The sequence below is a fragment of the Mobula hypostoma genome, chromosome 17 (assembly GCF_963921235.1).
Source record: "Mobula hypostoma chromosome 17, sMobHyp1.1, whole genome shotgun sequence".
Taxonomy (NCBI): domain Eukaryota; kingdom Metazoa; phylum Chordata; class Chondrichthyes; order Myliobatiformes; family Myliobatidae; genus Mobula; species Mobula hypostoma.
Window position 1 is genome coordinate 19,265,976 of NC_086113.1, and position 16,123 is coordinate 19,282,098.

The window sequence follows — 16,123 nt, forward strand, 5'->3', positions numbered from 1 at the left end:
CACCTAATTTATTGCTTTCCAGACATGTTGCCTGACCTGCTAAGTTCCTCCTACATTTTGTGATCACTGGATTTCCAGCGTCTGCAGAATTTGTTGTGTTTATGATGTTGAAGAAGAGCAGTTGTTACTGGTCAGAACGACAAGGGTAATGATCATATGGAAAAAATGTGAGAAATTCCAAATGGTTGAGCAATTTAGAATATGTTGAGTAGGGCTTCTGGAGTCCTAGAAAAATGAGAATTGATGTTAGTCGGTTGTGATTTGACAGAAGCCCAATTTAAAGGCATCAGTAATTCAGTTGTTACTATGGGAATGAAAAATGTCTGAATAGGTTTCAAAGGATAATAAAACTTTGGACGGGGTTTGGACAGTCTGCTTCTATCTAAGTACCTGTAAAAATAAGTGTTTTTTCCTCATAAAAGCTACGTTGTTCATTTATAGATTGATATTGAACAGACAATCTGCAAGGACAGTGGTGGTAGAGACTCAGATTGTGGAAATGAAATGCATGATAATTGTCAGTACATATATGGAAACTGAACAGTTGCTTCCAGATAATATTGTAGAAAAAAAAAGTTTTTAATGTAATATTTACCCTTCTTGTTTTTTTTTCACTGTTTTAATGGAGGTCGGGATTGAGGACGTGATTTTAAGTTTAACTCTGTTTGGTTTCAAGTTAGCCCATTGCTTTGCTTTGCTTTTAGTTAGTTGCACGGTGGGTTTTTTTTTTGGGTTTTTTTTTTCTTTTTTTCCATTGACATACATAAAATCTAGTATACTATTATGTTATCTTGGTTTCTTATGCTTAAATTACATTGTTTGTAGTATTTTCTTTTTGGTATTGTTATCTTTTGGAATTTTATTATACTTTAACATTGTATTAATGTTTATATGGCTTACCTTTTTTGTATACTTACTCAATAAAAAGATTTAAAAAGAAAGAAAGAAAAAAAAGTTGTTATTCAGGGAGGGTAGGGTTCAGGTTTTGAGATGGAAATTGTGAAACTATAAGAGAAGCTGCTGCAATTGGGTACAATTGGTTGGACAGCAGGGAATTGTACAAGGCTGGATTTATGGAACTGAAGAGTGGGGGTAAAACAGTTAAAAGAAGTACCATAATCCACCTTTTCAAGTATGGCAGAGAACTTGAGGAGCATTGTGTGTGAATGAGGCATCCGTCAGTCAGGATTGACCATGGATGTTACATCCTAGCTGTCTAGGTAGACAGGACTTGGCAATATGATATGGGGAGCTAGCAGTTGCTCATGTAGAAAGCTCCTAATCTCCATACATCTGATGAACCCAAAGGAGCAGCAGAAACCTATACAGTTTGGTACCAGCAGTGTCGCAGAATTTGCCAGTCAGCTTTTGAACTCAAGATAGGACCGCCGTAGGGACTCCCACTCTGGGTTTTTCCCTCGGGGTTTACTTTTGAAGCCTTCCCGGAGAGTCGGTATAGCCGCCGGGCGGCAGAGGCTGAGATTAGTTATCCTTTTAAATGACCTTGGCTGACAAGCCCCATCTGCCTGCAGTGAATGGCTTTAAGGTGCTGGTAACCCACCTTTGCTCCTTCCTCTGTCAGTAGAAGTGGTTCTGCTAGGCTTAGAAGCAAAGCCTCACATGGAGCGCAGGAGCTGGACTTGGATAACAGGCTGTTTGAGGTTCACACGATTGAAAGCATTTAATAGGTAGTGGGAGATTGTCCAAAATTGCCATCACCAACAATAACAACCTTAAGGAACCAAGGAACAATGTAAGCAAATGAAATCTGTACTTAATTTCAATGGTGATGCATTTGCTTCCGCCCCCCCCCCCCCCGCAAGTATTGCTCTAAAAGGTGAGCAGGTTGGTGAACAGTTGTGGAGTCAGTATTTTAAACCATTGGCAAAAAGGAATCATTTCCTGGGACGTGGGCAGTGTATGAAAGCTGGCTTTCATCATATTTTTAAAATCTTTGTGCATCGTTTTTTTTGTTGGATACTTCCATTTAATCAGATTATGCGTTGTATAGAAATAACTGAAAGTAAAGATTTAAAATAAAACTACTTTTAAGTTATTAAAATGGCTGCAATTGTGACTTTACTCTCTAAAGAAAAGACCAGGAAACCTTATGAGATCAGAAAGCTTGACATTTAATTGTTTTACTAATAAGCTCCACAGACAGATGTTCAATGAAATATCTGATGTTGAATTTGTAATGGAACAATTATTATCAAATCAAATCAAGTTTAATTATCATTCAACTAAACATAGATACAGCTGAATGAGACAGCGTTCCTCTGGGGCCAGGGTGCAAAGTAGCAAGTAACATAATTCAAAATGGCAAGCAAAGAAACGTATTCACTTAGGGAAAAAATACATATATAGTCCAAGGCCCTGAGTGACAGTGTCCAGTGGTTGATGGTACAGTGTGCAGATGCATGCAATCCAGCTTGTCGTTCCACCTTTTGAACACTGGAGGACAGCACTGATGGGAGAGGCCAGCCCCCAGCCGAGTGCAAGCGCCACTCTGTACCTGGTCTGCAGCAGCAGGCAAGCTTGAGGTCTCACTACAGCCAAGGCTACACAGCTCCCATGTCATCTGTCCCAACACCAGACAAGGGTAATGGGCCTGTGGCAGCTTACATTATCTCTGTCCAACACAGTCTTGCGATGGCAAGTGAAGTGTCCAAGACAATCTCCCACTGTTATACTGCACCAACCCAAACTGTTCCTGTAATCCTGGCGGGCTGCTCCGATATTCTGAGCAGAATTACCTTTGGATCATAAAAAACAAATTTTACAACAAAAAAAAAGCATCTTTGGTTGGCCCCCAAGAGGTTGCTGCTTTCACACGTGCCAGCATTTTACTGGAAGCATTTTTATCCTGCAGAGCTACTTTTGGGATTACTCTAAAAATCTGCATGTAGTATTGTTTGCACCACCAATGTCTCAGTAGTATGTTCTTGTTTTGCAAGATGGAGACTAGATACTTCCCTCAGGATATGGGGGAGATATTCAAGTCAGGCTTTTACACTATACATCTTATAGGTTGTCAAAGATTTGCTATTCAAGTGGGCCATGTCTTCTAAAAGTAATCCGTTGCTATCTTTCGCTGGGGAGAAATCACAGCTGTTAAAAATATTCAATGATTTCTGCCAGCATAAGTAAAAGCAGTTTACGTGCTGTGTTATAAGTTCCACAAAAGTATAATCTTTGACCATAACTTGTTAACTAACTGGGTAACATTTTTGTTTGTTGTGTTTTTAGACCAACATGGTGTCCATAGAAGGTCTTACCAAAGTTGTTGACCCATCGCAGCTCACTCCTGAGTTTGATGGTTGTCTGGACTACAACCATGAGGAATGGATTGAAATTCGTGTGGCCTTTGAGGACTTCATAAGCAATGCATCACACATGCTATCCAGACTGGAAGAGCTGCAGGAAATGCTAGCCAAAAAGGACTTCCCTCAGGATTTGGAAGGAGCAAGAAAGATGATTGATGAACATTCACTACTGAAGAAGAAAGTCATTAAAGCTCCAATTGAAGAACTGGATCTAGAAGGACAAAAGTTGCTACAAAGGATTCAAAGCAGTGAAAGTTTTCCCCATAAAAACTCAATATCAGGGAATGCAGACTTTCAGGGCCTTGTACCAAAAGTGTCCAGTATGTTGGACAGACTGCACTCAACCCGACAGCATCTGCATCAGATGTGGCATATACGTAAGCTGAAACTTGATCAATGCTTTCAGCTGAGACTGTTTGAACAAGATGCAGAAAAGGTGAGGACTGATTTAAAAAAAAAACATTTTGGTTGCATTAACAACCCTCGTTGGTCTTGGAGTGATGTTGTTATTCGTGAAAATAACTCAAATTTACTCCCGTCTCCCCTTCCCCCACCACCACTCCGCAGCCCCATCTTCCTCAGATCCCACCGTCAACTCCTGGGCCCTCGGAAGCTCCATCTTCCTCTCACCCCAACCCTCCCCTCTCCATTGACACCCCCAGCCTCCCCCCTCCCCCCTCTGATCCCAGCTCTCATCCGTGCCAGGTCTTTACCATCCCCTCCGACCTTCAACTGTCGGAGGCAGAACGCTCTGTTCTCAGTAAGGGCCTCACCTTTGTCCCCCTTCGCCCACACCTCAGCGAGTTCCGTGTTTGCCACGATGCGGAACTTTTCTTCCGCCGTCTCCGTCTCCGAGCCTATTTCTTCGGCAAGGACTCTTCCACCCCCACCAATGACCCCTTCTCCGGTCTTCAACCCTCCTCTTCTTCATGGACACCCCGCTCTGGTCTTCTGCCTGCTCTGGATCTCTTTATCGCTAACTGCCGACGGGACATCAACCGTCTCGACTTTACCGCACCTTGTCCCCATTCCAACCTCACTCCTTCGGAACACTCTGCTCTCCACTCCCTCCGCACTAATCCTAACCTTATTATTAAACCCGCCGATAAGGGGGGTGCTGTTGTAGTCTGGCGTACTGACCTCTACCTTGCCGAGGCACAGCGACAACTCGCGGATACCTCCTCTTATTTACCCCTCGATCGTGACCCCACTAAGGAGCACCAGGCCATTGTCTCCCACACCATCACCGACTTTATCCGCTCAGGGGATCTCCCATCCACTGCTACCAACCTTATAGTTCCCACACCCCGCACTTCCCGTTTCTACCTCCTACCCAAGATCCACAAACCTGCCTGTCCTGGCCGACCTATTGTCTCAGCTTGCTCCTGCCCCACCGAACTCATTTCTGCATACCTCGACACTGTTTTATCACCCCTTGTTCAATCCCTTCCGACCTATGTTCGTGACACTTCTCACGCTCTTAAACTTTTCGATGATTTTAAGTTCCCTGGCCCCCACCGCTTTATTTTCACCATGGATGTCCAGTCCTTATATACTTCCATCCCCCATCAGGAAGGTCTCAAAGCTCTACGCTTCTTTTTGGATTCCAGACCTAATCACTTCCCCTCTACCACCACTCTGCTCCGTCTAGCGGAATTAGTCCTTACTCTTAATAATTTCTCCTTTTGCTCCTCCCACTTCCTCCAAACTAAAGGTGTAGCTATGGGTACCCGTATGGGTCCTAGCTATGCCTGCCTTTTTATTGGGTTTGTGGAACAATCTATATTCCGTGCCTATTCTGGTATCTGTCCCCCACTTTTCCTTCGCTACATCGACGACTGCATTGGCGCTGCTTCCTGCACACATGCAGAACTCGTTGACTTTATTAACTTTGCCTCCAACTTTCACCCTGCCCTCAAGTTTACCTGGTCCATTTCCGACACCTCCCTCCCCTTTCTAGATCTTTCTGTCTCTGTCTCTGGAGACAGCTTATCCACTGATGTCTACTATAAGCCTACTGACTCTCACAGCTATCTGGACTATTCCTCTTCTCACCCTGCTCTTGCAAAAACGCCATCCCCTTCTCGCAATTCCCCCGTCTCCGCCGCATCTGCTCTCAGGATGAGGCTTTTCATTCTAGGACGAGGGAGATGTCTTCCTTTTTTAAAGAAAGGGGCTTCCCTTCCTCCACTATCAACTCTGCTCTTAAACACATCTCCCCCATTCCACGTACATCTGCTCTCACTCCATCCTCCCGCCACCCTACTAGGAATAGGGTTCCCCTGGTCCTCACCTACCACCCCACCAGCCTCCGGGTCCAACATATTATTCTCCGTAACTTCTGCCACCTCCAACGGGATCCCACCACTAAGCACATCTTTCCCTCCCCCCCCCTCTGCATTCCGCAGGGATCGCTCCCTACACAACTCCCTTGTCCATTTGTCCCCCCCCCATCCCTCTCCACTGATCTCCCTCCTGGCACTTATCCATGTAAGTGGAACAAGTGCTACACATGCCCTTACACTTCCTCCCTTACCACCATTCAGGGCCCCAAACAATCCTTCCAGGTGAGGCAACACTTCACCTGTGAGTCGACTGGGGTGATATACTGCGTCCGGTGCTCCCGATGTGGCCTTTTATATATTGGTGAGACCCGACGCAGACTGGGAGACCGCTTTGCTGAACATCTACGCTCTGTCCGCCAGAGAAAGCAGGATCTCCCAGTGGCCACACATTTTAATTCCACATCCCATTCCCATTCTGACATGTCTATCCACGGCCTCCTCTACTGTAAAGATGAAGCCACACTCAGGTTGGAGGAACAACACCTTATATTCCGTCTGGGTAGCCTCCAACCTGATGGCATGAACATCGACTTCTCTAACTTCCGCTAGGCCCCACTTCCCCCTCGTACCCCATCTGTTACTTATTTTTATGCACACATTCTTTCTCTCACTCTCCTTTTTCTCCCTCTGTCCCTCTGAATATACCTCTTGCCCATCCTCTGGGTCCCCCCCCTCCCCTGTCTTTCTTCCCGGACCTCCTGCCCCATGATCCTCTCATATCCCCTTTTGCCTATCACCTGTCCAGCTCTTGGCTCTATCCCTCCCCCTCCTGTCTTCTCCTATCATTTTGGATCTCCCCCTCCCCCTCCAACTTTCAAATCCCTTACTCACTCTTCCTTCAGTTAGTCCTGACGAAGGGTCTCGGCCTGAAACGTCGACTGCACCTCTTCCTACAGATGCTGCTTGGCCTGCTGCGTTCACCAGCAACTTTGATGTGTGTTGCTCAAATTTATTATGCTTAGAATCATTGAAATTCATGGCACAGAAGTTGGCCATTTGGTCCATCTATTCTGTGGTAACTGAGAAAAACACAGTTTAAGCTTTTTCCAGCTTTAAAACTTTTGGTTCACAGGTGAGGTTCTCCAAGAAGTTTCTGTGCTGTTAGTGGTGGCAGGAATCATTGTGTATTGGGAAGATGGGAGGAAAGAATAGTCCATTCACAATGAGCCTGCCCTGCTATGCAGTTAGAAAATGCAGAATGTCCAATTTATATTTTAACTTAACTACCTGCCTTGATTGCACAAGTGTCATATATTCTTACTCACAAATTCGTACAAATCTTGGTTTTGAAATTATCACCCTAAAATTTGGTGTCTGTTTGTGTGTGTGTGGTGGTTTGGAAGGGGGTGCAAATTTCCCATATTTCTTTCTCATTTTGTTTGAAGCTATATTTCCTGTTGTCATCCCTGAACAACTAAAATGCAGTGTTCAGAAATGAGCTATATTGGACTAATCCAAAGCTTTCAAATAAACAGAAGGATCTTAAATTGGAGCACCCTTTTTGTTTCCCAAACTCATTGAGTTAAAGGCTATCATTCCAACGAATTTTCTCTTGTATCTGTTAGCCTTTGGAGATTTGTGCACATGGGTCCCTAAATTTTGTTGGGTGCAAATAGAATAAACTCACACTTCTCGATTATCTTCAGATGCTAGAGACTTCAGTCTGTCAGTGTCCCTTTTTGATTTTAAAACGTTCTCTATTTGGTGTCAGCAATGAACTTGGAGATGCTCACATCTGCATCACTTATAAATGTCTGAAAAGCTAAGGCCCCAGGATAGATCTCAGGGGAGATAACCTGGAACATTGAGTCCATGTCCATTGTCCTTCATCTGTTTCCTACCCTAATTCTGAGTTTCAGAAACATATAAAATAGATAAAATGCTTAAGTATGTTTTTAAACTTAACACTTAAAAGCAGTACAATAATGTGGTAGGTGTAGGCTGAGGCTCCATCAAGTATGATCTACCATTCAATACGATTACAACTGAATTTCTGCTAGAACTCAAATTTTCCCAGCTAAGAGTTTTTGTGTGTTTCATTGAGGTCACCTCTGTCTTCAGAACTCTAAATCAGGGGTTCCCAGCCATTTTTATGCCATGGACCCTGCTCTGGTGAGTGTATTCCTATTCTGCTTAATGTCATCTCTGAGCACAAACATTATGTAATTCATTTTAAAATTGAAAATTAATGAACCTTTGTTGCATTCCATTTATTGCAAATATGTCCTTCCTTAGGCAAGGAGAACGAACCAGTAGACAATGTTCCAGATGTAACTCAACAGTGCTCTATTCCAGAGACGTATGGGTTAGTAGGTTAATTGGTCACATAGATATAATTGGGTGGCGTGGACTCATTGGGCTGGAAGGGCCTGTAACTGTGCTTTACATTTATATTAAAAATTATTAAAGCAACAAGATACCTTTACTCTAATACTCAAGTCTTCAATATAAAGGTCAACATATTATTTACCTTCAAGCAACACACATAAAAGTTGCTGGTGAAACGCAGCAGGTCAACATTTCGGGCCCAGACCCTTCGTCAGGACTAACTGAAAGAAGAGCTAGTAAGAGATTTGGGCGGGGGGTGGGGAGATCCAAAATGATAGGAGAAGACAGGAGGGGGAGGGATAGAGCCAAGAACTGGACAGTTGATTAGCAAAAGGGATATGAGAGGATCATGGGACAGGAGGCCTAGGGAGAAAGAAAATGGGGAGGGGGAGAAAGCCCAGAGGATGGGCAAGGGGTATAGTGATGGGGACAGAGGGAGAAAAGGAGAGAGAGATAGAAAAAGAATATGTGTAGATAAATAAATAACGGATGGGGTACGAGGGGGAGGTGGGGCATTAGCGGAAGTTAGAGAAGTCAATGTTCATGCCGTCAGGTTGGAGGCTACCCAGACGGAATGTAAGGTGTTGTTCCTCGAACCTGAGTATGGTTTCATCTTTATAGTAGAGGAGGCCATGGATAGACATATCAGAATGGGAATGGGACGTATGTGGCCACTGGGAGATCCTGCTTTGTCTGGCGGACAGAGCGTAGGTGTTCAGCGAAACGATCTCCCAGTCTGCGTTGGGTCTCGCCAAGATACCTTCCTAATTGTGTGCTATACTTGCCTGTTACCTTTCAATGATATGCGTACAAAAGCATGCAAGTCCCTCATTATTTTTTTTACCAAAGTGTTTAAGCTCACACTTACCACATTATTTTCCATCTTGTCCATTCACTGACCATGCTTGTATTCCCTGCTCACAACTCACACTAACCAACAACTTTGTATTATCACTAATCTGGATAGTAAATACAAAATACTGACAAAACCCAGCAGGTCAGGCAGCAGCTTTGGAAAGTGGGACAGTGGTTGATGAATTTTGATCAAGGGTCTGTTCTAATTTTATTTTTTACTGTTTATTTCTGTACAGTTGCTGCCTGATCTGTTGATTGCTAGCAGCATTATATGTTTGGATATGTAACCCTCCCAAGCCCTGTTGTCCAGATCATTGAAACACATTGTGTGTAGCTGAAACCCTAGCACCAATCCCACAAATCACAGTCTCGCAACTCATAAAAAACGTGTTTTCTGTCAGTTAACCTATCCTCAGTCTACACCAATATATTACGAACAGTCATGTGTTCTAATTTTGTTTATGAATTGCTTGTGTTGCACTTACAGAATTCTTTCTGAAAATACAAGCACACCACATCATGTGGTTCACTTCATGTTGCTATTTACAACCTCAAAAGATTCTAAAAGATTTATCAAATGTTTCTTTTTCATAGATCCACCTAAAAGCTTTTCAATCCTATTATTTAAAAGCCTCCATTTCTTTGGTAGTATATTCTCACTTTCATTGATAATGTTGTTAATTTATAGCTTGCAACCTATGAAGAACATTCTAGAATGCCTGAAATTTTAGAAGATAATAGTCATTGCCTCAACTATTTCATAGCTAGCTCTTTGAAACCTTGAATTTACTTGTGTCCTCAGGATTTAATGGCTTTCAGTCTCTAACTTTCTTTCTACTTCATTTGTTCCAGGCATTTTACTCCCCTTTAATTTGGGGACATTTTCTGAGACCTATTTTGTGCAGATAGATACAAATATTTTTTTTAATTTCTCTGCAGATGCTGTGAATCTAAGCTAAAGCACAATTATAGTCAAAACACAGTATCTTAAAGCAGCAGGTCAGGAGTGAACTGCAGGCTAGAAATTGTTACCTTAATGCTTATACTTTGAGGCACAGTGTGGTGGCAGTTTTTCATTGCTTATAAAGGTTTGCAGCTTTGATGCAGACAAGTCCAGGAGAGGCGATAGTTAATCTCAGTGGTCTTCAAGGGATTGATGAAGATAACTGACACTCTCTGATGATCAACATATTCTCTACAACTCTAAGCTGGTTTTTTTGAATTTGTAATTTGATGCTGTATGTGTTTTTTTATGAAAGGGAAGCTTCTTAAGCAATAGCAAATATATTGGTGGGGAATTGTAAAGAAAGCAATGAATATCCATAGAAATTATTGCAAAGAGGAGAAACTGATTAGGCATCTTATTGTCTTTCAAATCAGACCCCGCACATCATAGAAGATTTCCTCTGTAGTTGAACAGAAGGGTATGTCCTGAAAAAGGAATTATAAAATACCTGTAGGATAAAAGGAACATTGCTCTGAAGTTGCTTGTTGTAATTTTTATGAAAAACGTATTTATTTACAAATTACTGTAAATTATGTTTGTAGATGACACAAAATTAGTAGGTGTTGTTAGTAGTGAAGAAAGTTGTCATATATTACAGGGAGATCTTGATCATTTAGGGAAATAGGCCAAGAAGTGGCAATGGAATTCAATACAATTAAATGTGAGGTAGTGCATTATGGAAAGTCATACAAGAATAAATAGAGTAGGACTTTTACCATGATTGGTAGGGCACTAGGGAGTGTAATGGAACAGAAGGACTGAGGAGTACCAGTGCTTACCTCATAGAAAGTAGTGTCACAGGTAGACAGGGTGGTGAGAAAGGGGTTTTAGCATGCTGGCCATCATCAGTCAGGGAATTGTATATTGAAATTGAGGCATTCTGTTCTAGCTGAATCAGTCATTGGTGAGGCCACACTTGGAGTACCATATATAGTTAGTTCACCTTGTTTTAGGGTGATCAATGATGTGTTTAAACTGGAAATGTTTGCAAGGATGTTTCCAGGACTTAGAGGACCAGAGTTATAGGGAGTGGTTGGCCAGGTTACGAATGTATTTCTCGCTGTGTAGGAAAACAAGTGGTGACCTTGTAGAAATGTTGAAAATTATAAAAGGTATACATAAGGTCGATGTTAACAGTCTTTTTCCCAGGATAAGGGAGAACAAAGTTATGGGACAGAGATTTAGGGTGAAAGGGAAAGACTTAGAAGTGACATGAGGAGGGTCTTTTTCCACAAAGAAGCTAGTGAGTATATGGAACGAGCTGCCAGAGAAGTGGTTGAGGCAGGTATCATTTAAGAGGTGCTTTTGATAAGTGTCTGAAGAAGGGTCCTGGATAGAAATGGGCTGAATGCACAAAGTTGGCATTAACAAGGTGGACAATGTGGTTAGAATAGACTTGTTGGGCTGAAGGGCCTGTATCCATGCTGTATTGCTCAGTGACTCTAAATTATTAGCTGTGCATGGTCTGACCATAAAACAAGCTATTACTTTTTTCTTCCCTTCATTTCTGAAAATTAAAACAGAAGAGATTGCATTGCTAAAGGAAATAATGATCAACGGTATAAACAAATTCCTTCCCTTCAGGATTCAGGACTTGGTGTGGATATGACTGAATTGGATCTTTTGTCCCATCCATTGATATCATGTATCCTTATTCTGTTCACTACCTTGATTTCAGATTGATGGTCTTGCTTGGCAAAATTCTATCCTTCTCTGGTTTAACTGAGACAGACCCCTCTTGGTTGTGTGGGAGAAAGCTCCAAATGTCTGTCACATTTTAAATGAAGAACATTTCCTGAATTCAGTACCGATGACCTGGCTTTGATAATAAATTTATGTCTCTTTTGCCGAGACAACTACTGATGGAAAATGTTTCAGACTGACTGCTGAAATTTGTTTTCAAAATTCAGATTAAGATTAAAAGTGAATAGAGGTTTTTCTTTTAGGTATTACCTATTGAAAAGCATATGAAGTTTATTTTAAAAAGTAGGGTATTTTCTTTTTTTCAATACAGATGATATAGAAGAAATTGTATCTCTTTATAGGATATGAGTAGTAGCAAAGCCATTATGGCCATCCATTCCTTAAGCCTATTTGCTACATTAGTGAAATCATGAGTGCTCTAATGCCTAAAGTCCAGTTTCCCAATTTCCCTTGATCTTATGAAGCTCCATAAGCTCATTGATCTTGAATAAATACGTGCAGTTCAGTAGCCTTCTGTATTAGAGAATTCTTAAGATTTACAAACCATAGAGAAGAGAAATTTCTTGTCATCTCATTCCTGAATAGATGATCCTTAAAACCTGTGGACATGGATTGTAAGAAAAGGGAAAAGAAATAAAGCATACTATTCCTTGATCTTGCATCGCCCTGCAATAAGATCTTGATCTTGGCCTGAGGCGACTTTATTGGTTTTTCCCCTTGATAATTCATTCACCTACAAATCCAAAATCTGACTATCTAAGCCTTGAACATGTTTGCTGTTTTAGTTTCTAGCTCTCTGGGTAGAGATTTTCAAAAATTAATGGCCTTGTTTCCAGCTCCTTATTCTGAAACCATGCTTCCTAGTTCTAGTTTTGCCCACAAACAGAAGCATTCTCACCACTTCTGTTTTGTAAAGTCCAATCAGAATTTATTGTTCAATAAAATTCTTTCTTTATTGTTCTAAATACCATTGTGTATGTCTGTAACCTCCATTTAAGACACCCCAGTCATCCCACCAATCAATTTTTACACCTTTGAACTGTGTAAGTGTGTCTCTGCTCAGATTTGAAGACTAAAACTGTATGCAATATCCAGACCTGGTCTCAACGGTACCCTGTAAAGTTTCATCAAAATCTCCCTTCATGTACTCCGTTCCCTTTTTAATGAAGTCTAGCATTCCATTTTACTTTCAATTTTGTGTTGAGTGTACAAGAGCCTTCTGCACTTAAAAATTCTGTAGTCTCTCACCTCCTAAATAACTGCTCTATTTTTCTTTTTTTTAACCAAAGTAGATTACTTTTCCCCCATATGATATGGGATCTTCCATATTTTTGCTGAGCATCTTAATATATCTATAGATAAAAATCAGGTATATTATGAAATTTATTGTTCTGTGATAGCAGTATGTTGCAAGACATTAAAAACTACTATTAAGTTACAATAAATAAATATTGTGAAAGTGGAAAAACAATGAAGTGTTCATAGACTATTCAGGATTCTGATGGTAGAGTAGAAGAAGCTGTTCTTAAATCATTAAGTGTTGGCACTCAGGCCTCTGAACCTTCTCCTTGATAGTAGTAATGACAGGAGGGCATGTATCAGATGCTGAGGGATGATTTATGGATGATGCCTTCTAGAGGCACTGCCTGTTGAAGATGTCCTTGATGTTGTGGAATGCTGTGGCCGTGATGGAGCTGGCTGAGTTCACAACCCTTTGCAGCCTCTTGCAATGCTGCCTTTATACCAGATGGTGATACAACCAGTGAGAATGCTCTTCACTGTAAATCTGTGGAAATTTGCTGGTGTCTTTGGTGACTCCTGATGAAGTACAGCCACTGTCGAGCCTCCTTTGTGATTGTATCGATATGTTAGGCCCAGAATAGATCCTTTGAGATGTTGATGCCCAGGAACTTGAAGCTGCTTATCCTTTCCACTGCTGACCCTGCAGTGAGGACTGGTATGTATTTTCCCAGCTTCCCCTTCCTGAAGCCCACTGTCAATTCCTTGGCCTTTGTAGGCTCTGCATCCATCTCAGACTATATCCCCACCTTCAGCCTGTTTGGTTAAGAGAAGTCTTTCAGTTTCTGTTTTGTCGGTCTCTTTCCTGAATCTTTTATTTTCATTAAACTAAGCTCTTACTCTTAAATCCAATAGGAATAGGCTAATCTTGCTCACTGCCTTGTGGGATAAATGCTTATTCCTAGAATGTGTTTATAAGAGTGTTTATGCCATAGATATGGACCAAGGCCCTGTACAACTGCAGCAGGACTTTGTACTTTATTCTTTGTACTTCATAGAAGAATGCCTAATACACTATTACCTTTCAGATTGCTTGCAGTACACCTGCACGTGAACTTTCTGATTCATATGAACCATTGAATTGATCTGTATGTACAGTTATGTTTACAAATTAGCTGCTGATTCATCAGGAAACTGGCAGTGCCCCAGTTTTAGTGTATCTTCACCCTGTGGAAGAACATTCAGTTCCTTTGATTGGTTTTAGTATCCTATGGAGAACCCATTTCTTTCAGACAGCTCTTTGAGCCATGCTTTCAACTCTCTAATGTGTTTGACTTTACACAAAATTGCACTTGGTAGAGGTAAATTTCCAGAGGGGATTATTCTTGGCTTTTTATTATTAAATTGTAAACCAACTCTGCAACCTGTTATCTTGCAACCTCACACTCGTTTCGCTGTCCACACTCTTTCCATTGGGTTAAACATAATGCTATTTCTCCCCTCACTCCCAAGTTTTTTTGGAGTTATCTTTAGCCCTAGAGTTGCATAGATATCACAACCTTTGGGAGAAAGAAAGGTTACTTATGTTAGTGGCTATTCTGCAGTGATGATAACTTTAGAAAATAACGTGCGTCAGTTTTTACCTATCATCATGTGTCTTTTTAAGTAGATAACACCATGCAGCTTGTACATAAAGTCTTTAAGCATTATTAGATATTTGCTTTGATAACTCTACTGCCACAGGAAATTTTCTGTTTAAGTCTAACTCAAGAGTTTTGAGCCAAATTTAATGCAGTGTAGTACCAAGTGCTAGATGATTTCAGTTGCAGACAAGAGACATAGCTGATCTGATTTCTCAGGTGGCATAAAAATCCACATGGCACTTTATGCAGTGAATTGTTAATATGTTTTGATCCATTTTACTCCTGAGCCATTTAGGGTGACTGAAATTTTAAAAGGTATAGTACAATACAAATTCTTTTCGATTGCCTCATAACCATAAATATACAAATCTGTTTTTTAAATTTACCATTTTAAATAAGGTTCTGACTTTTATTATTGTTATTCCTAATATTGTTGGTTGATTAGTAGTATTTGATGGCTAGGAATGGATTTGCAGCACCATCAAATATCTAATATACATTTTAAAAGTACAATGATCTATTCACACTTAGTTAGCATATGATCATTAAGCACAATGCTTGTTGCCAAGTCATTACTTCATATCTGCTAAATTTGTTTCTGATTAATAAAAACAACCTTAATGACTGTATCATATTTCCCACAATATTCAGAATAAGGCATGTAAAAATTTACACAAGGTTCAAAGCTCTTAATTGTTCATTGCTATTCCCCATTGGGCAGTAATTGACCTGAGGGATACACTAGTATAATAAAGGTATTAAAGATTCCTTGGGAGTTCCCAATCAGGAGATGTTAGCATCATTGGTCCTTTTCAGGCCTTGGTTTCAAAAATTCAATTAATATGCAATTTCCTGTAAAAGTGGATTTCCTTGGCCTGGAGACATAAATAGTACCCAAAAGCAGTGATAATATGTTCATTTAAGAACTTTTGAAACACGCACTCTTACAGATAACTATAGTCCTCTTCAATTGTGGCCTGGAATACATATCAAGATAATCCTGAAGTACCAAATTTGGGATGGGTACACATTTTTGTTTTTGAAGAATTGGTTATTCACTGAATTTGGATGTCTCCTTTGTCATCTTCTATAAGCTAATGCTAGTTGAACAGACATGTGAAACTGCACTCTGCCCCTATTCTTAATTCAAATACACCATTACAGGATTGATTTGACTTAGATAAACCACTAATGAATTCAGAATGTGTCTGAACTATATATTTCATCTCATCTGGGGTGAGATAAAATGGACAACTTCGAGGCAAGCATTTTAGAAAATGACAATAAATTCCTCTCAGTCTTTCTTAAGCATCTCCAAGAAAACCCTGCTGTCTTCTTTAATAATTGACCGAATGTCATAATAATCTGCTTCCCAACCAGCACTCAGTTTATTAATGAAACATTCAAGCTTATTGTTTGCAGAGCTCTCATACTGCTCCAGTTTATTCTAATATATTAATTAAATGTTTTTACAGAGTTGTTATAATCAGTTTAGTGACTCCTGTTCATTATTACTTGGTCTACAATCATAGAGTGATTAAAGGAAAAATATCCAGTAGTATTTTTCTGGTGTCATAAGTCTTGCTTGCTGCTAATGTTAATGAAATTTTAGTGTTCACCTGATCAAGTAACAATTTGCATTGTAATCAATAGACAGCAGCACTATATTAAACCATC

At 40.6% G+C, this 16,123-nt stretch overlaps 1 protein-coding gene across 6 annotated transcripts in view; it reads left to right on the forward strand.

Annotated features, from left to right (window-relative positions):
- Window positions 1-16,123, forward strand: part of LOC134357872 (triple functional domain protein) — a 345,138-nt gene that overhangs the window by 121,582 nt on the left and 207,433 nt on the right. For all 6 annotated transcript variants that reach the window (XM_063069603.1, XM_063069602.1, XM_063069598.1 and 3 more), the window contains exon 5: window positions 3,250-3,762. In XM_063069603.1, the coding sequence (XP_062925673.1) occupies window positions 3,250-3,762 (513 nt within the window). The remainder of the gene's footprint in view (window positions 1-3,249; window positions 3,763-16,123) is intronic.